Below are 20,654 nucleotides of genomic sequence, written 5' to 3' on the forward strand. Positions count from 1 at the left end.
AGTTGTTCGTTCTTCTAGTTGGGATACTATGACTTCAAATATTATTGAGGATTAATTTATGACCAGGTAAGAAATCCGAAAGCGCAGAATCTAATTATTTTAAGAATGTAAATATAATAGCAGACAGCACCAATAAGACTGGCTGCAATAATTTTTCATAAAATCTAACCTCAAAGTGTTCAGAACAAGTGTCCAGCAGCAATTGATCGAAAGCTATTATTTATATCAGTAAATCAAAAATATTTTTATCAAAATGACAATTACTCGTGGAAATTTAGTTTCCGCAATTCATGCAAACGATATCAAGAAATTTAAGAAGTTATTGAAATCATCAAAAATATCAAGACTTCCTATTCTTCATGGAGGTTACAGTTTACTTAAACTTGCTCTTCAACACAAACGTATTGAAATTGCCGAGTTATTGACAACAAAAAATGCCGTAAAAGTAAATAAAAAAACAAATCATTCATTAAACACTCCATTACACGACGCAGTTAGATTGGGGCAGTCAAAAATAGTCAAACATCTCGTTTCAATGGGCGCCAATGTAAATATTCCTGGAAGACATAACGCAACTGCTCTCCACGTGGCTGCAAAATACGGACACTTTAAAATCATGGAATACCTTTTGGAAAATGGCGCCAATGTGCGCGTCGTATGTACGGGAAGAAACTATAAGGGATACACTCCTTTGCACTTTGCCTGCCAAGGAAATCATTTAAAATGTGTGCGATTACTTCTGAGGCACAATGCTGCTGTAAAAGCGACTAATTCTGGTGACATTGAACCAGTCCACATTGCAGTCAGCTCACTCAACATAAAAATAATATCTTTGCTCTTAAATTACAACGCTGATGTTAACGCTCGTTTTCGTAATGAATTTTACCCATTGTTGGGCTTTAATTTGCATTATCGATATGCTGACCAAAATTTTACTCTATTGCTTTGTGCAATTAGCCGGCAATCGACAAAAGTTGTCAAGTTATTGCTAGACTACGGAGCAGATGTCAAAATGCGGGCTCACATATCAATGGTTACACCTCTGATAGAAGCTATCGAAACAAATGATCCGGAAATGGTCGAACTTATTTTAGATAATGGAGGAGCTGCTTTCGTAAATGTTTATTCTTTTATGGGTATTGCACCTCTACATCATGTAATAATGAGTGCTGACACTTTAGCTTCTGCGTACTCGGAAAAAGAGAGTACTTTTATTGCTGAAAAATTGAAAATAATTGAAATGCTTTTAGCAGCCGGCGCTGATATAAATAGTAAATTATTTTCAAGAAATTATTCCAACTGGACTATTCTCGAAATCTCTATTTATTTTGGATACAAACAAATTCTTCACTATATTTTATTTCACACGGACATTGATTTGACTAATTTAGATTACAGTACAGTCGAACTGGCGAAATTTAATGACCATTTATTAACGGATGACATTCAGGACTTGGAATATATAAACACATGTAAAGATATTTACAAACAAATAACTTATGATATTATTTTTGAGATACTCAGGAGAAAAGAGGCGGGTTTATTTTCAAACGAAGAAACTTTGATGAGAATTAATTATCCTCCGACACATATTGATGTTGGTGAAGATGAACATCTAGATAGAATGGAAAAGATAAAAGAAGAAATCAATGGCGTAGTTTCTGAAATGAAAACGGAGAAAATTAGCAGTAGCGATATTACTTTTTGGAAAATTCTTACTGTAGGTAGTAATGATTTGGTAAAACTTGCCTTCAATGAAAACCTGCGTAAGCTTTGTATAGAAAATTATGAAGGTAAATATTGTATATATTATCATATTTTAAAAAAACGTCTTGATTATGCTATCGGAAAAAGTATTTCGTTGGAAAAAGCTCTGGGATTACTTGATGTGTTGGTAAAAAATCAGTTACCTTACGATTGTAGGGAACGCATTGTTAATTTTTTAGATGATGACGAATTGAATTTTTTTGTAAGCGCTAAGACTTATGTTTAAAATCAATTGCAGTTTTACAAAGTCTTTTAAATTAATTTTATAAAGTTGACGTTACAAATCTTATAAACTTTTAACCCGCGAATTGATAACTTGTTGGTAGAGAAGAAGTCTTTTATAGCTGCAGTTAATTTAAAATGGCCGTTGATAAGCCTGAGAAATATATAAACGGACGAAGGCAGAACATATTTCTTCTTTCTCACCGTAATTATTTTTGATAATTTATAAAAATTCATTTTATACTTATGTTTATTTTCAATAAAAATTATAATTCACTTAGAGCATTTTATTAATTCGTATATTTATTTATTTTCTACATACAAAACTCTTGATATTTTACATACATTTTTTTTATAAATTTTTATAAATAGACCAGCAGCAATAACGATCAGAGAAAGGGTGACAGTTACATAATTTTATTTTTACATCGAAAAACAAAAATCTTTACGAGTTCACGGAGATGAAATGATAGGAATCTCTTATAAATACTGTAGACTACAGAGGAATGATTATATGTAATATTTCAGGCATGGTTTCTATAAATATAGAAACTGTTCCCATAATATTATGGCATATTCATTTCTATAATTTTCTCTCCGCATGGTTTACAAAATATAAGCGAACCTGTAGTTAGATTAAAAATAGAATCGAATCAGTAACTAAATTGGGCTTCCATTTCCTCGATCGTCGTGAAAGCGAGACGAGTTACGTAACTAAAAAATAATATTAAAAAAATTATCACCCTCGCAGTTACGGACTAATAACATTCAATATTTCAAATCGATCTACATCATTAGCAAAGCGACAAGTGTCGCAGGTGTTTTACGTTTCAAATGCTTTCATATATTTCTATCCAATTGCTATCATCAGTTATTTATCATCTTAATTAATTTCCAATCATGAATAGTTATCTAAATCTATCTTCCTATTTAATCATAATTAGATTAATTATCAATTCCGTCTATGTGCCCAATAATATATGAGATCTTCGTTGAAAACTTCGGAAGTTATCAAAATTTGATGTGATTTGTGATTATCAAATAAAGATAAAATTTTTATCACTTTCTAATGGAAATTTTTAATTAATAAATCAATATTTTTATCTACGATTTTCATCGGCTCGGTGATTTTTCATTGAACATGAGATTTTATTTACTCTACCGACAATATTACATATTTATAAGTAAAAAACACTAACTGAAATCGCTTACCCGCATGAAAAAATATATATCCCAGCAAAATAGATGTATATCCGTCTTATATCTTTAGTATTGTCATATGCATGCTATTTTGCCGGCATATATTCCCGGATATGTCTTTTTCCGTGCAGGAATCTATAGCTTTTTCATTTTATTTATATATGCCTACAGTAAATCTCTTGAATCTCGTGTCATTAGTGCGTAAAATACATGAAATTGTTTGATAATGTAGTGTTCTTTATATTGTTCCTCAACATTTCTACTTTCAAGCATAGCTTCCTTGGCTCAGTGGTCTAGGGGTATGATTCTCGCTTTGGGTGCGAGAGGTCCCGGGTTCAAATCCCGGCTGAGCCCTGATATTTTTGCATTTTTTAAAAAAATCTATGATCAATTTTTTTTTCAAAATTAATATTTTTATAAAATTACAAAACTAAAAACAAGAACACTAATGAAATTTTGAATTTTTAGTACCAAATTGAGATAAAATATCGATATATAAAACTTGGAACCAAACTTGATAGAGGAAAAAAATATATGAACAATTGAAAAACAATTTATAAGGTAAAAGCTCTAATTATTGATGATACTGAAGTTAGCAGACGTCCAATAGTTTTTTTATTTTTTTAAGCCGATAAATTATAAAAAAAAAAAAACGTTTTGAAAAATTGCACTTCTAGTTTTTTTAATTTTCTACAAGTGCATATTTTTTTTTTTTTTTTTTTGTAATTGATTTTTTGAAAAAAAAAATCCGAAAATTTTTAATTGTCTGCTAACTTCAGGATCATAATTATTGACACTATAAGAGACAAGATTGTAATTCCATTTTTTTAAACGTATCAACGATTAATATTATTGAATTTTAATTTTACCATTGTCTTATTTAGTCTTTTAACTAAACAAATTCATATTTTTTTATAATAATAAATTACATTTACTAATTAATTTAAAGCGATAAAATAAGTTACCCGGATACACCAATTATTGACAGGTTAAAAACCCGACTGATCTAACTATTGACATGCTGTTGTTCCAATTATTGACACCCTTAATGCGCATATCTCACTGATCTGTTGAACTTTTATATTTACTTTTTGAAAATGAGGTTAATTTTTAATTTAATTAAATAAATATTTATTTTATAATATTTTTCAATCACCTTTATTTTAAACTCGAAACTAATAAAAATGTTTTTTAATTAAATAAAAATCAATTAATCATTTTTTTAATAACAACTTAATATTATACATATGTCAGCGTGGGTTCTCGAATATTATGGTTTAAGTTTTTAATAGATTTATGTTTGAAAAAAAAGACGTTATGGCGCTGTCTAGTGACCTGTCAATATGAGATACAACTTCAATATTATGTACTAATTATTGACATCCACTATTTTATAATTAAAAAGCTTATAATTTACTGTAAATATATGATATTGTTAAATTTTCATATTTTATTTATTTATTAAAAAAAAGTTGATGTGATTAGATGGAAAAAATAATTAAAAATCATCCTTTCAAAAGACTGCTTTTCTAACCGCAATAGTTAAGAAAATTGACGCTCACAAGCTGTTTCGATAGACTCGAATGAATTTTATTTTTTTTATTAATGAATATTTAATATTTTCACTAACAATAATTTTTCTTCGATTTCTTAAATTATATAGATTGTTTAAAAATGTATACGATCATTATTAATATATTAGGTAATTAAATATGTTCTAAAATAGGATAGGGCGTCAATAATTGGACCCCCGTCAATGATTGGTGCTTTTACCTTATACTTCTTATATATTTTTATTCATGAAATATCTAATAAAACATGAGCGTGAATTTAACTGACAAGTGGGAATTTTTAAAATTTTTGAACAAATAAATACAATGTAAGAAGAATAAAAATTCAAAAATGTGTTTTTTAGATCAATCGAAAATCAGTTCGCGCGTTTTTTTAAATTTCATTTCAGGTCATTTATTTATAAAATGTCTCATGTCTGCTACATTCACTCATAATAAAAACCATTTGCAATAAACCATTTAAAAATATGATCCTGAAGTTAGCAGACATTTAAAAATTTTTGAATTTTCGTTTTTCAATAAATCAACTGCAAAAAAATAATATAAAAATATGCACATGTAGAAAATTTAAAAAACTACAGGTGCAATTTTTTCAAATATTTTTTTTTTAATTTTTTATCGTCTAAAGAAAAATCAAAAAATTATTAGACGTCTGCTAACTTCAGTATCATTTAAATGAGTGTGAATGTACCAGACATCAGAAAAATTTAAAATTATGAATAAATAGAGTAAATAATTAATAAAATAAAATTTAAAAAAATGCGCACTTAAAAAATTTTGAAATTAATAAGTGCATTTTTATAAATATTATTTTTTAAATTATTTACTCTATTTATTTATAATTTAAAATTTGTCTGATGTCTGTTACATTCACACTCATTCATTTAAAAATTCCCAGTTTGAATTTTCGCGCGCTTGAAAATTAACCCCCACTCGAACTAAAACTCAGAAATGGCCGCGGCGCTTGCGCACACGTATTTTTAAATCCATCAGAGGCACAAAAACACAGCTGGTCTATGATCTCCTCAATTCTCAATGATTCCAATCGCGAGCTGACGGTTGGATGCTGTCCATGTGATAAATCCATTATTAATTTTAACGACACACAGTTAACTTTTAAATAAATATCTCTGTGTTAGTGCGATAAAATAATATAACCCATAAATAATTATTTAAATAAGTGATATTGTTTATGTGCTTTGGTGATTGTGCTAAATGTTCTGGGCCCTTTTACCGCCCTGTCACCACGAGGATTTTTTTTTCCTTCAACACAAAGGAATCTGAAGTGACTCAAGCGTCCTTTCGGTGAGCTCACCTTCATTTTATCTTTTTTAATTATAAACAAACTTTCATCTCATATTTATTTATACTTAAATATCTCTTCCTTTATTATACATCATTACTATCAAATCATACATCACCATGTCCACGTATTTACTTTTTCGGTTTTGATAAGATTACAGACTTTTATTTATGACGGATATTTACTGTAGTACTGTATCATATTGTATATTTTTTTAAACTCAATACCACCATATATATGTATATATATATATACATACATGTATTTGAGTAACGTCTTCATCATCGTTATCTACTGATGAGTGTGAATGTAGCAGACGTCAGACAAATTTAAAATTATAAATAAATAGAGTAAATAATTTTTAAATTTTTTAAACGCGCGTTTTTTAAAAATTTAATTTTATTAATTATTTATAATTTTAAATTTGTCTACTGAAACATTCAGCTGATGTCTGATCATTACAATCTTACAAAAGCATCAATAGATAAAATGTCAAATGATGAATAAAATAAAATATGAAAAATATAAATTCTGTCCTCGTAAAGAAAATCCATGACTTGAACTCCATTTAAAAAATCACTGGCTTTGTGATATTTGTCTTTTTAAGTGCATATTGAATGGCTAAAAAGACCTCGAGTGTCTTTCTGAGACTATTTCAAGATCATTTTTACTAAAAAAAATATTTTCCTCATTCCGTACTTCTATTTCATCTAAAAAAAAAATTCAATAACGACAACAACAACAATGAAAATTACAAACGTCATTTTTCTGACGTCTGACATTTATCCAAGTTGCGTTTAAAAACAGTAAATAAAAAATGCTAATGGGAATTTAAATTTAAAGTATGTCGTAAAAATAAATTTAATTAAATTGTTTATTAGCTGATATTGATTAAGCTCGATCGTTTAATGAGTTTTAGTATCGATTAAAACAAATGTTTAGTTTGTGATGTAAAATAGTGAAGGCTTTTAAATACAAGACTCAATACAATTACGATATTGATAAGACATTCTCTTTTTTCTTGATTTTGCTCTTGCTCTTAATCTTGTTTTTATATCTTTATATATTACATTTACATGTAAATAATTTAATATTGCGTACAACTAAATTTACCCCCATGAAAAAAATTTTAAAAAATATATATGTTAAGATATACAAAAAATATAATTATAAAAATATAAAAAATATATTTTTTATATATTTAAAATACATGATTCATATATTTTTTAAATATTTTTATATATGTATTTTTATGAGAGTGAATTTAGTAGACGTCTAATAATTTTTGGATTTTATTTTAGACGGTAATTTATAAAAAAAAAATATTTGAAAAAAAATGCACCCGTAGTTTTTTAAATTTTCTACAAGTGCATATTTTTATTTTTTATTTTTTTTTATAATTTATCACTTTAAAAAAAATTCAAAAAGTTATCAGACGTCGGCCAACTTCAGAATCATATCATATGTAGCAGACATCAGACAAATTTTTAATTATAAATAAATAGAGTAAATAATTAAAAAAAAAATATTTTAAAAAAATGCACTTCTTAATTTCAAAATTTTTTTAATGCGCATTTTTTAAAAATTTTATTTTATTAATTATTTACTCTATTTATTTATAATTAAAAATTTGTCTGACGTCTGCTACATTCACACTCATATACTTCATATATATTTTTAATATATTTAAAATATATTTTAACATATACTTTTTTTATAAATTTTTTTCTTAGGGGTAATTATTTAAATTTAAACATTTAATATAAATAAGAGTCAATATAATTTTAAAGCAAAGTTTTTTTTTAGTACTCTATCGATTTGTGTACATGCAACTCGACTCAGCTGTAAAAGGTTTCCACCACGGCCACCATCTGTTCGTCATCTCCACATTCCTCTCTTCTCTTCTTATATTTTTTCTTTTATTCCCTGACGTTGTATCTTTTATACCCACCTTTTTTATACGTCTACTTTTCTTTTCATTCTCTCTGGCAACTAAACATCGTCCAAGACTCACTCACATTCTTCTCGAAAAATGGAAATCAATATTGCTTCTTTAAATATATACATATATATGAAAAAAAAAAAAAAATTTACATGCTAAAAAAATATTTACGTGAAAGTTTTTTAATGCGCTGTCACGTAAATTAACCAAGTATTTGTTTTTACGAATTTATAAATATTTCATAATTCGAATTACGTGACAATGCATTAATTAAATATTATTATTAAATTATCTCTAATGATAATGATAACTAACTTATTAATAGCAGTACCAATAATAAGTACTGTAATTATTTTTTTGAAACGTCAAATTTTAAATTCGTATAATTAAAACATAATAAATAATAATAAAACTGTCCTTGTTTCATTAGATATTTTTTTATTTATTTATATTTATATACATTTTTTTTGCTTTATAATGAGGACGGGAAGTTGTGATAATTAACTTGTTCTTTGAATCCGTAACTGCACTCCGTTGGAACCGTTCACTCTCGCAGGATTCACTAGTACACAATATCTATTTATTTCTCGAATGTACTTGTAAATAAAAATATATTAAGACAGATAAGTTTATTAACGGGAGTATGTTATATTTATACTCATACACGGAAAAAACGGAATATTAAAAATTAATAAATAATTGTAAAAAGTGGAATCTGTTATCAATAATTAGTACTATGATATATTTAACAGGGGTTATCAGATATTTTCGGCTGGGTTTTTTTTCAGAAACAAAATCTCTCAATACAAAACACAGACCGCACTTTGATGCATTACTGTCTAATCTAGTGAAATGCGCTTTAATTGATTCATAATATTCGTTTGTTTAAGAGAAAAACTCGGCCAAAGTTTCCATTTTCTGTACAAGTGCAACAAAGATAGTACTGTTCGTAGACTTGAGTGTAATAGAGAGAAAAGTGCGAACCCCTGATAATGCAAAGTAGTTTACTAATTTTTGTAGATTCCTAAAAACTACTATCAATTATTTCAAAAAGTAAGTGAATATTATTACTTTTAGGTATATAAATACGTGACTAATTAGTGAAAATTAATTAATTTATGGTATACATCTATTAAAAAGTAATGATTGGTCAAATTAAGAATTGCTATCTTAGATACTGATTTTTCCAGCCGAAAATTGCAAAAGTTACTAATTTTTATTTTATAAATTCGATATCACTGATCAATTATTAGCTTAAAATATCATTTATTCATCATTATAAATTAATTTACAATATACATAAATCGAATAAGTGGTAAATAATAAAATGAAAAATTAGTATACTAGATACTGATTTTTTGCTCATAAAAATACCGAAAACTTTTAACTCTTATTTTATAAATTCTATCCCATTGACTAATAATTAATATAAAATGTTATTTATTCGTTATTATAAATTAATTTATTATATACATAAATCGAATAAGTAGTAAATTTTTGAAATTTTTCTATATTTATTTGAATAGTAATAAATAACTGTAGTTACCAATTTATCGATTCTTTTTCATATTAATTTAAATATACGAAATTACAAATTTTGCTCTTCTATGTCTATCAAATTTTAATAAAAATAATAGCCATTTTGTAATATATAATGATCCTGGTTTGATATTAATATACAAATATACTAATTTCAAGTCAAAAATAAACTACAAACTATTAAAATTTTGAGCATAATTTTTTTCCGTGTATTTTTACATTGGAGTAAAAAAAAATTGAAAAAATACGGGACAAATTTATCATGTTCTCACAGAACGTCAACAATTTGCTGTCAATGTAATTATGTTTTATTTTATTGCGTGGTAATAAAATACACTGACCGGAGATTTAGTTCACGTATATATTTTTTATTTTTAAAAATAATTGAGCCAATGATAAATTTTTTTTTTATCTATGTATGTATTTATGATCTACATTCTCACGGATACTGCAATGTTGTTTTATTATATTACATTAGAGTGATTGTAAATAAAAAAAAAGGTAACAATGCAAGTGAATGACAATGGCATAGGCATCTGGTGAGATCTAGTCGACTGACTGCCATGACCTCGACACGACTTGCGTATCATCAAGTGTCAGTTAAACTCTCTTGCTCTTATCCGCGTTGTTAAGATCTTTCTCTCTTTCTTTCTCTTAACTTTACTCAGTATCTTGTCTTGTCTGCGGTCAAAAACCTGAAGTGTGCGAGAAGAAGGAGGAGCTGAGGGTGGTGGAGAAGCTGGAGGAGATACGAGCCTATGTAAAGGTCGTCACTCCATCTTCGAGTCTACAAACTTGCTCCTTCTGTCTTTATTATCAATCCTGCATCTTCACTCCTTCTTCTTTTATATCTCATATTATTATTATGTTTGACTCTGCACTTATTCTATTTCTGGAATCGTAAAGTCGAGAAGTGTTTAAAATTAATGAATAATATTTTATATTTTATATAATAAAAAATATGATAAATTTAGATGAGTCATTTTGATTTGAAGACTTTATTTTTTATTATATCGCAGGTGACTTGGCAATATGAGCACTAGTTTTATTATGTATAATCATCACGACACACGATGTGACGGTATGAGCGCGTGCAGTCACCGAGACCTTTAAGTCATTTAACTCAATTATTAGACCTGTTTTATATATTTCACTGGAGAGTACTTTATTTTTAGTTTTTACGTACAAAAGTTTATACTTAATTATTATTTTTTGTTTTAATTACTCGCGAGGTCTTAATTATTTAATGGTTATTAGTCACTTATTTTTTTTTTAATGAGTATGTACATTTTGTCATTATTTGATAAGATAAAAAGTGAAATTTTGTGGTATTTATAATTCAATTACTCATTTTTATTATTTTATGGAAATATTTTTTTAATTCATTCATTTAAAAAATTCTATAAATTGTTTTTGGAGTCAAAAAGTTGTAGTAAATTTTTTTGGAGCAAAAAACTTGTAGAATAATTTTCAATTCAAATTTCCCACCTTTTTTTGGAGTAAAAAATTTATCGATTAATTTTACATTGAAATTTGTCACTTTTTTGGAGTAAAAAACTTCTATAATAATTTTCAATTCAAATTTGCCACTTTTTTTTTGGAGTAAAAATTTTATCGATTAATTTTCAATTCAAATTTGCCACCTTTGATTGTAATAAAAAATTCATCGATTAATATTCCATTGAAATTCGTCACTTTTTTTGGAGTAAAAAATTGATTAAAAAATTTTAATAAACTTTTTTTGGAGTAAAAGTTCTCGAATAATTTTCAATTCAAATTTGCCACCTTTTTTTTGGAGTAAAAATTTTATCGATTAATTTTCAATTCAAATTTGCCACCTTTTTTTTGTAATAAAAAATTCATCGATTAATTTTCCATTGAAATTTGTCACTTTTTTTGGAGTAGAATTTCTCAAATAATTTTCAATTCAAATTTGCCACCTTTTTTGGAGTAAAACATAAATTAAAAAATTTTAATAAACTTTTTGGAGTAAAAAATTAATAAAATAATTTTCAGTTTTGAATTTATACATACACTATAATTTTTATTGTAGCATATACTTCTTAAAAAACAATTACCAAATATTTATATAATTTTTTTTTAAAACAAATGTCTAATAATTTAGATCTATATATCATATCAAGTAACATTGTTACGAAAAATATTTTTAAAGCAGTTCGAAAGTCCGGTTACAATAATTTCGAAAGATACTCCGATGACTTACAACTACAATAAACCAGCTAGCAATCTAAAGTAAAAAACAACCAGCCCAGCTAATAATATAATATAATATCGTCCCCACGTGATCAAGACTTAACTCTTTATATCATATATATATTTATTTATAACTAACCATACCACCTCGAAGTATTACGTGTTCACATGGTGTGGCTAGCAATAAAACACACATACACCCATCCACACATATATATATATATATATATATATATATATATATATATATATTTATATATATATAATAACAAACTTAGATTTACTACAACTGTACAATATACAATCCGGAGAAAGTAAAACGTTATTTAAGTGATCGTTGATTTCCACGTATCCAACAAAACGAGGTTAAGGTCTAGCAATCGATTATCAAATCAATCCACGAACGATTGAATCATGAATATAAATCACTAAATCATATCTTACAATACTCCTCTACAATAAATTTTATTCTCCTAGATTAAAATTTGATTCCTATTCTATGAAATAAATCATTTATTCAGGTCATTTATATTTTTCATTCATTTTCATTTAAATCAAACCCAGCTACAGGATGACGTACAATTATTTAATTTATCTGCTCTACTTACCACTGATTAATTTCGTAAAAAAACAAAATTATATTTTTATACTTTACTTACACTGTTAAAAATAATTTGAAAATTACAATACAAAAGGAATTGAATTTTCATAACTAGATATTTGAATTGTATTTTCAATGAAAAAAGCTTTAAATTTAATATACTTAATTTAATAATCAAGCTGGTATTCAAAATTAAGAAAAAAAATATGAATTTTAATAAACATACTTCAAATTTATACTTGATTTTTAAATTTTCAAAGCAAGTATTGAGAATTCTAAAACATATATTGAATTTTAATAATTCTATTTGAAATTTCATAATACTTATTTGAAAATTCAAAAAAAAGTATTTGAAAATCCAGTGTTAATTTGAAAATTCAAAAACGTGTATTTTAAATTCTATACGAAATTAGTAATGAAATTTCAAGCACAAATGTATGTGTTTATTGCGTTATATACAATCTTTGAAAATCCAAACAATTTTTTTTACAGTGTAAAAAAATATAATAATATCAAAACGTAATCTTGAAACTGCATTAAAGAGAAAACGGTTAGTTCATTGTCTGGCGTAAACAACATTCGTAATTGCGAAAAATCGAGCGTGGAATATTGCAGAGTAGGCGGGCAATTAGCGCAATATACATATAACTTGTTTAGCATTTATGTACATACTCAAAAGTATGTCTATATGTACTTTTGAGAATATATATAAATTAATACAGCGGCATCTAAAACGCATAAAGTCAATCCATTTGCTGTTAATTAATCCTACCAGGAGATCGAGAGTTATGTATACATAGGGATTAATATAAGCGGGAAAAGCTTTCATTTTCAAGCTGCATATAACAAGAATATTAATTCCTCTCCAATGAAAATGGGTTCTAGCATAGGGTTTTAGCAGTTGCCATGCAATCTATCGACAATCGACTGTTCAACTTTACTTGTAGTCAGGTTAGATTATGAACACGTGGGCGTATGATGTTTGTTAATATGAAGATGTTTGTACGAGGTTGATAGTAATAATAATTATTATGTTGATCGAGTTTATGCAGTGAAAGAGATAGATACTTAGAGTAATAGAATGAGATGAAGTCAGTTGATGTAGATCGTATATGAGTCACTTGTCGCTGTAATTGGGTCGAGACTAACTGGATCCACTTCACTTAAAATCATAGACACTTTATGTCTAATGTCATATTTTTTATTCATTTTTTATTACGGTTCATATTAGTTTTGCATTTATTTTTGTATGAGTTAATTAAGGACACGTGCAATTAAACCACTTGAGCAAAATTTGAAAAAAACTCGGTCTGGTTATTAATTACTTTTATTTTAAAAATAAATTAGACAGCTGATATTGTTATTAAATTTTTAAATTACATGTTGACATCTTTTATATCGCGGGTAAATTGGAGTATTGAGGTGACGCTTTAGCTCATGAGTCAATTATTTTAAATTCAAAAATCATAATAATAAAATTTTTTGAGTTGAATTTTGAATATTCTGCGGACAAAAAATTTTTGTGATTTTTGGCGGCAAAATTTATTTTTAAAAATAAAAATTAAGTAATTTTTTTTTTATGTACTTGAAAGCTGTCAGTAGACTTTATAAGAAAATACTTAAACTGTCTACAACTGAGCTTTAATGTTTTTAATGATCAACTCATAAGTGATCGGCTATCAAAGTCAAAAGTAGGACGTGTTCTTTGATAGGTCATAACTTGCCGGAAAATGGTCGCTCGGAACTCGTTAACCTCTCTAATTTAACGAGGAAAAGTACATTTAATAGCACATGATGTTAAAATTAGTGTAAGATTTTTTTTAACTTCACAGAACTGTTCAAAGATAAAATCTAATGTTGGAATTTTGTACGTCATTATTTTTATAACTGCCTCAATAATTGTAGTTTCAAAAACTTTTTAACTCTATAATTACAAACGAAAGTTCAAAACTTGACAATTCTTGTTTGTTCATTATCTAGCGATCGATTTTTGATGAATGACATCATTAAAAATTTCCTTTAATTTTTTTGAGCCAAAAATTCTTCAAAATTTATACGCATTTTTTATTGTAACCCGAGTGAAAAAAATTATTCTTTAATAAAAATTTCTTTTACTCATTTATTTATTTATAAAGAGACCCAACAGCCATATGGCCAATAACAGGGTCACAATAATAATTAGCATACAAAAAAAAAATCTGAAAACCGCCTGACCCTGCGGGCCAGCTCCAAAACTTCCCGCTGCTTCCAAGCTCAGGGAGTTCGGAAACATTATTACTTGTAAATTTTTGAGCTCTTCAAGCTCAAAAATTTGTTAGGCCGGTAAACTATACCTTCACTGAAATATTATAATTTTTGTCCGACGATATCTTTGGAACGAATGAACCGATTTGAACGTTCTTGGTGGCAATCGAAAGGGCTCAACAAGGCTTAAAACTGATTACATTTTTAGGTAAATCGGGCAAGTGGTTTATAAGTTATACGCAAAAAACCAAAAACAAAAAAATTTTTAATTTTTATTCTTCGTATAACTTTTAAACTACATGATCGATCTACCCCAAAATCTAATCAATTCTAAGTTTTGGTGAGCTCTTTCGATTGCCACCAAAAACGTTCAAATCGGTTGATTCGTTCTAAAGATATCGTCGGACAAAAAAAGATCACACACACACATACACACAGACGTCCATCCGGGAATAGTCAGAATAGCTTCCTAGAACCTCAAAACGTCGACATCTGATGGAAATTCAATTTTTGAAAATCGGACCGAAACCAATAACTTCCCTTTTTTTGAAAATTTAAAATTTTCTTAGCGGGAAGTTAAAAAATTATAGGATAGATCACTTTGATTTGTCTTCCAAGAAATAAAAATATACACAATAATATTGGAATATAATAAAAAAAATCTGTCTATCGGTTGACCCTGCGGGCCAGCCCCAAAACTTCCCGTTGTTTTCGAGCTCCTCGAGCTCGAAAACATTGTTGTGGATACATTTTCGAGCTCTTCGAGCTCGAAAATACTTTAGTGTGCCATTGTTTTAAAAAAAAACCGATTTTAGCATTTCTTTCTCCCACGATATCTCAGGAATGAATTGACCGATTTTGATGGTTGCGGCGGAAATCGGCGTATTTTATTGAGTTCTAGAGCTGATAAAATTTTGAAATTGTTTGGTTCAGTTGTTTCGAAGATATTCGCAAAAAACTGTTTTTTACCATTTCTTTCTCCCGCGATAACTCTCGAACGAATTGTCTGATTTTGATGATTGAGGCGGCAATCGACGTGTTTTATTGAGTTCTAGAGCTGATTAGATTTTAATGTTGATCGTATAAGTCGTTTCTGAGAAATCAATAAAAAACTAAAATAAAAAAAAATTTTTAATTCTTATTCTTTGTATAACTTGTAAACTACATGACCGATTTACCCCAAAATCTAATCAAGACTAAGTTTTGGTGAGCTCTTTCGATCGCCACCAAGTACGTTCAAATTGCTTCATCCATTCCAAAGATATCGTCGGACAAAAAAAAGTTCACACACACACACACACACACACACACACACACACACACACACACACACACACACACACACACACACACACACACACACACACACACACACACACACACACACACACACACGTCCACCCGGGAATAGTCAGAATAGTTTCCTAGGACCTCAAAACGTCGACATCTGATGAAAACTCGATTTTCGAAAATCGGACCGAAACCAATAACTTCCCTTTTTTGAAAATTTGCAATTTTCTTAGCGGGAAGTTAAAAAAAGATAACAAAAAAACAAAATTTAAATTACATTTTTGAAGACAAGCTACTAGTGTAAATAGTTACCAGAACTCATGATAAATATGAAAGAAAAATAATTCCTCACTTTTTAAAATTTCAGTAAAAAATATCGTTTATTTACACGTTGGTTCCACAAAAATATAAATTTATTTTTTTCCAAAAACAACAATAATTAAAAATGAATTATTTCATTTTTACAAAAATACTTGAAATATAATTAATAATTCAAATAGACAAAAATTATATTTATACTTTTGTTGTGTTTATTAGTAACACATGGAAAAAATAATTTATCTTACTTCCAAACTCACGGCTCACTGATATTCTTAAACATATGTACCACGTGGGAGACGTTTCTTTTTTTTACGTCTTCTTTTCACATTAACTCATAAATTATTATAAAAGATTAAACAGTTTCTAGAAAAAAAAAAAAAAATACATAAAAATTTATCGAATTTCTCCGTTAAACAGTTGGATCAAATAATGTTTATACAGTCTGCTAGACAAATTTAAATTCCCTGATTAAAATGTTCATGAGTCATTACAAAAAACTATTTAATATTTGCATCGAAAAAATAATTTAAAATCACTTCCTGATATTTCATCAGGACATTGCTCTCGAAACTGTATACCGATACGAATTGTATTTAATATATGTATATGTATATTTATTATACGAGATGAGAAATGAAATCCAATATATATTCTGTGTACAAGTACATATACATCAGTAAACCGGACATGGCTCTGCATGTAAGATACCTATATACGCGAATCTATTATCTATGACGATTTATAACGGATATGGAAATATTCCGGTGCGATTAGGTCACGAGTCACTTGGTACATATACACAGCTGAAGAAAATTCACCTACGAATATACCAAACCCATTTATAAAATGATATTTCTATCTGCTAGAAATTATTCATACTAGATCCATATTTTTACCCATAGACAATCTTTTTATTCCTGTCTTTGCATAAAAAAAAAGTAGTTTAATATTCATTGAATTTGGAGTACTTAAAAATGAAACAACTGTACAAACATGTTTTAATTGTTGGCTTACGCAGATACGTCAAGCCTTTGTTGTTTTAAAAAAATTTTCCTATTAATGAAAATGTGGATAAATATCAGCAAAAATTTACGTATTTAAATTTAAATTCACGTTGACCGACATTTTTATTATATAAATGTATATTAGGGAGGTCGTTAAAAATTAAATTTTCTCAGAAGTCCTATAAAAAATTTTTTTTTAGTGAAAAAATACGTGGGGAATTTAGTTTTTTCCTTTTTAAGTAAAAAGAACACGTGCCGCAGGACAATCAAAGTTCATTTTTCGATGCAATCGCGGTTTTTTTTCAAATATCTCATGAAATATGCAGATTAAAGGAAAAAACCATAGGAACAATTTTGTAGGAAATTGAATTTTTGACAAAAAAGGTCATATTAATTTTTTTCATAAAATGTGTATTTATGAAGATATTTTAAAAAAACTTTTTTAGATCTGATAAATTGAGCGTTTTAAGAATTACAAATGTTTTTTTTAAATATCTCATGAAATATGCAGATTAAAGGAAAAAATCATAGGAACAATTTTGTAGGAAATTAAATTCTTGACAAAAAAGGTCATGTTTATTTTTTTTATAAAATGTGTATTTACGAAGATATTTTAAAAAAACTTTTTTAGATCTGATAAATTGAGCGTTTTAAGAATTACAAATGTTTTTTTTAAATATCTCATGAAATATGCAGATTAAAAGAAAAAATCATAGGAACAATTTTGTAGGAAATTAAATTCTTGACAAAAAAGGTCATGTTTATTTTTTTTATAAAATGTGTATTTACGAAGATATTTTAAAAAAACTTTTTTAGATCTGATAAATTGAGCGTTTTAAGAATTACAAATGTTTTTTTTAAATATCTCATGAAATATGCAGATTAAAGGAAAAAATCATAAGAACAATTTTGTAGGAAATTAAATTCTTGACAAAAAAGGTCATGTTTATTTTTTTTATAAAATGTGTATTTACGAAGATATTTTAAAAAAACGTTTTTTAGATCTGATGAATTGAGCGTTTTAAGGATTACAAATTTTGAAAATAACATTTTTCTAAGTATGTAGAAACTGCAACAAGCATTAATGATTAATATGTTACCAGTTACGAGGTTGTCTATATTTAAGAAGAAACGTTATTTTTAACATTCGTAATCCTTAAAATGCTCAATTGATAAGATCTAAATAAGTTTTTTAAAAATATCTTCATAAATACACATTTTATAAAAAAAATGAATATGACCTTTTTTGTCAAGAATTTAATTTCCTACAAAATTGTTCTCATGATTTTCTCCTTTAATCTGCATATTTCATGAGATATTTAAAAAAAACCGCGATTGGATCGAAAAATGAACTCTGATCGTCCTGCGGCACGTGTTCTTTTTACTTAAAAAGAAAAAACCAAATTCCCCACGTATTTTTTCCTAAAAATAAGCTTTTATGGGGTGCCTGAGAAAATTTAATTTTTAAGAACCACCCTAATACATATATATTAGCAAAAATTTACGTATTTAAATTCACGTTGACAGACATTTTTATTATATAAATGTATATATGTATATAATTTTATAGCAGGTATTTTTCACATTCGAGTGACATTTTTGGCTTTGAATTTACGCCTATTTACTGACTTAAATTTACTGCAGTGATGCATTAACGTGCACCTTTCTGCAATGCAGTAAAAAAAAAATAATATCACTTAGGTTGAGTAAAATAATATTGGAGTTAAATCACAGATGTAAAAATACATAATAAAAATAACAAATTTTTTTTTTATTCTGGATATTAAAAATTTCGGTGACAAAAAATAAAAATAAAAAATACGAATGCTAAATATTGTGTTGGTAATTAAAGGAAGATTGATTAAAGACTGCTCTTTATTTTTGGCATCGTTCCCAAGTAATCACCAGTGAAATTTTGTTGAGACCATCTGCAAACTTTACCTTCATTATAAATTTTTTTTTTTTTATTTATTATCATTATTTTTTAAAATAGAAAAAATAAAAAAATTATTGCGGTGATTACTTATTCATTTTTCAGTTTATTTCCTTTTCTTGTACTGGTTCTTTGCTAGGCACTGGGTGCTCCTACCCTAAGGTAGACAGATATAGGTCACCTGGACAAGAAAAAATCGAAGCGTATGGTACATTTATATCTGACACAAATTATCGATTAAATGTAACATCTCAGAAAATACGCGAAACCTTAAATTTACTCAAAATAATTTATAAATTAAATTCATTATTTTTTTATCTCTCGAACGTACACTGAATTTTTTACTACTAATTTAAATTTTATTTTTACCAACTTTCAACTAAATTCTGTCATCAGAAAATTAAATAAATTATTTTGTCAAGATAAAAATACATGATACTGAAGTTAGCAGACGTCGAGTAATTTTTGAATTTTTTTTCAGACGATAAACCATAAAAAAAATAATATTTTAAAAAATTGCACCTGTAGTTTTTAAAATTTTCTACATGTGCATAATTTCATTTTATTTCTTTGCAATTGATTTTTTGAAAAACATAAATTCAAAAATTTTCAAATGTCTGCTAATTTCAGTAACATAAAAATACACTGGTCACAAAAATTAATGACAGTAAAGTTAGCAGACATTTGAAATTTAAATAAATTTTTTTAAATAGATAAATAATAAAAAAAATATATTTTTAAAAAAATGCACATGTAGAAAATTTCATAAACTATGCATACAATTTTTCAAAATGTTTTTTTTAATATTTGTTTTTTTGTTAAAAAAAATCAAAATGTTATTAAATGTCTGCTAACTTTATAGTCATAAAAATTAAGAGATAGAAAAAAAATTCGAAATTTTTGGGTGATTTTCAACATGCTGTAACTCGGTAAAAAATAGTCATAAAAAAAATAAAAAAAAAAAAGGAAATTGTAGCCTCAAGTTTCTAGTTTTCAGATCTGGACCTCAATTTTTTTTATCATGCACGGTTTCGGAGTAATCTTAAGAAATTTATGATACTGAAGTTAGCAGACGTCGAATAATTTTTGGATTTTTTTTTCGACAATAAATTATTAAAAAAAAAATATTTGAAAAAATTGCACCTATAGTTTATTAAATTTTCTACATGTGCATATTTTTATGTTTATTTTTTTTTTAAATTCGGTCGTTGAAACAAAAATTCGAAAATTTTTAACTGTCTGCTAACTTCAGGATCATAGAAATTCAGGAAATTTTATGCCCTTTAATTTTTTTTTCGTCGGTTTTCTCAAGAATACTCCGGAACCGTGCATGATAAAAAAAAAGTTGAACTCCAGATCTGAAAACTAGAAACTTGAGGCTACAATTTCCTTTTTTTTTATTTTTTTTATGATTATTTTTTCCCGAGTGACAGCATGTTGAAAATCCCCCAAAAATTATGTACCTGAAGTTCAGAACGTTTTTTGTGAAACGAAAATCAAAAA

The 20,654-nt window shown here is 27.0% G+C and overlaps 2 protein-coding genes, 1 long non-coding RNA gene and 1 other non-coding gene across 4 annotated transcripts in view; 3 read left to right on the forward strand and 1 right to left on the reverse strand.

The window, feature by feature from the left end:
• LOC130669808 (ankyrin-1-like) lies at nucleotides 1-2,272 on the forward strand. The gene has a single exon (XM_057472895.1). It carries the CDS (start codon nucleotides 254-256, stop codon nucleotides 1,991-1,993), a length of 1,740 nt encoding a protein of 579 aa, XP_057328878.1. The 5' UTR covers nucleotides 1-253; the 3' UTR covers nucleotides 1,994-2,272.
• Nucleotides 2,273-3,471: 1,199 nt separating this feature from the next.
• On the forward strand, nucleotides 3,472-3,543 carry Trnap-ugg (transfer RNA proline (anticodon UGG)). The gene has a single exon. It is a non-coding gene; the product is annotated as a tRNA-Pro (tRNA).
• Nucleotides 3,544-5,752: 2,209 nt separating this feature from the next.
• LOC130669809 (solute carrier organic anion transporter family member 5A1) overlaps nucleotides 5,753-20,654 on the forward strand; it is a 48,558-nt gene continuing 33,656 nt past the window's right edge. The window contains exon 1 of the mRNA XM_057472898.1: nucleotides 5,753-6,065. The gene's annotated coding sequence lies outside the window, so the exon portion shown is untranslated. The remainder of the gene's footprint in view (nucleotides 6,066-20,654) is intronic.
• Nucleotides 9,610-11,843, reverse strand: LOC130669813 (uncharacterized). The gene is made up of 3 exons (XR_008990258.1): nucleotides 11,579-11,843; nucleotides 11,383-11,484; nucleotides 9,610-10,436 (listed from the first exon to the last, which is right to left on the reverse strand). It is a non-coding gene; the product is annotated as an uncharacterized LOC130669813 (long non-coding RNA).

Source organism: Microplitis mediator, chromosome 6, assembly GCF_029852145.1.
Source record: "Microplitis mediator isolate UGA2020A chromosome 6, iyMicMedi2.1, whole genome shotgun sequence".
In the NCBI taxonomy this organism is placed as follows: domain Eukaryota; kingdom Metazoa; phylum Arthropoda; class Insecta; order Hymenoptera; family Braconidae; genus Microplitis; species Microplitis mediator.

Bases quoted from the DNA above. Each gene is read 5' to 3' on its own strand.
- LOC130669808 (XM_057472895.1), top strand. From the start codon at position 254: ATGACAATTACTCGTGGAAATTTAGTTTCCGCAATTCATGCAAACGAT.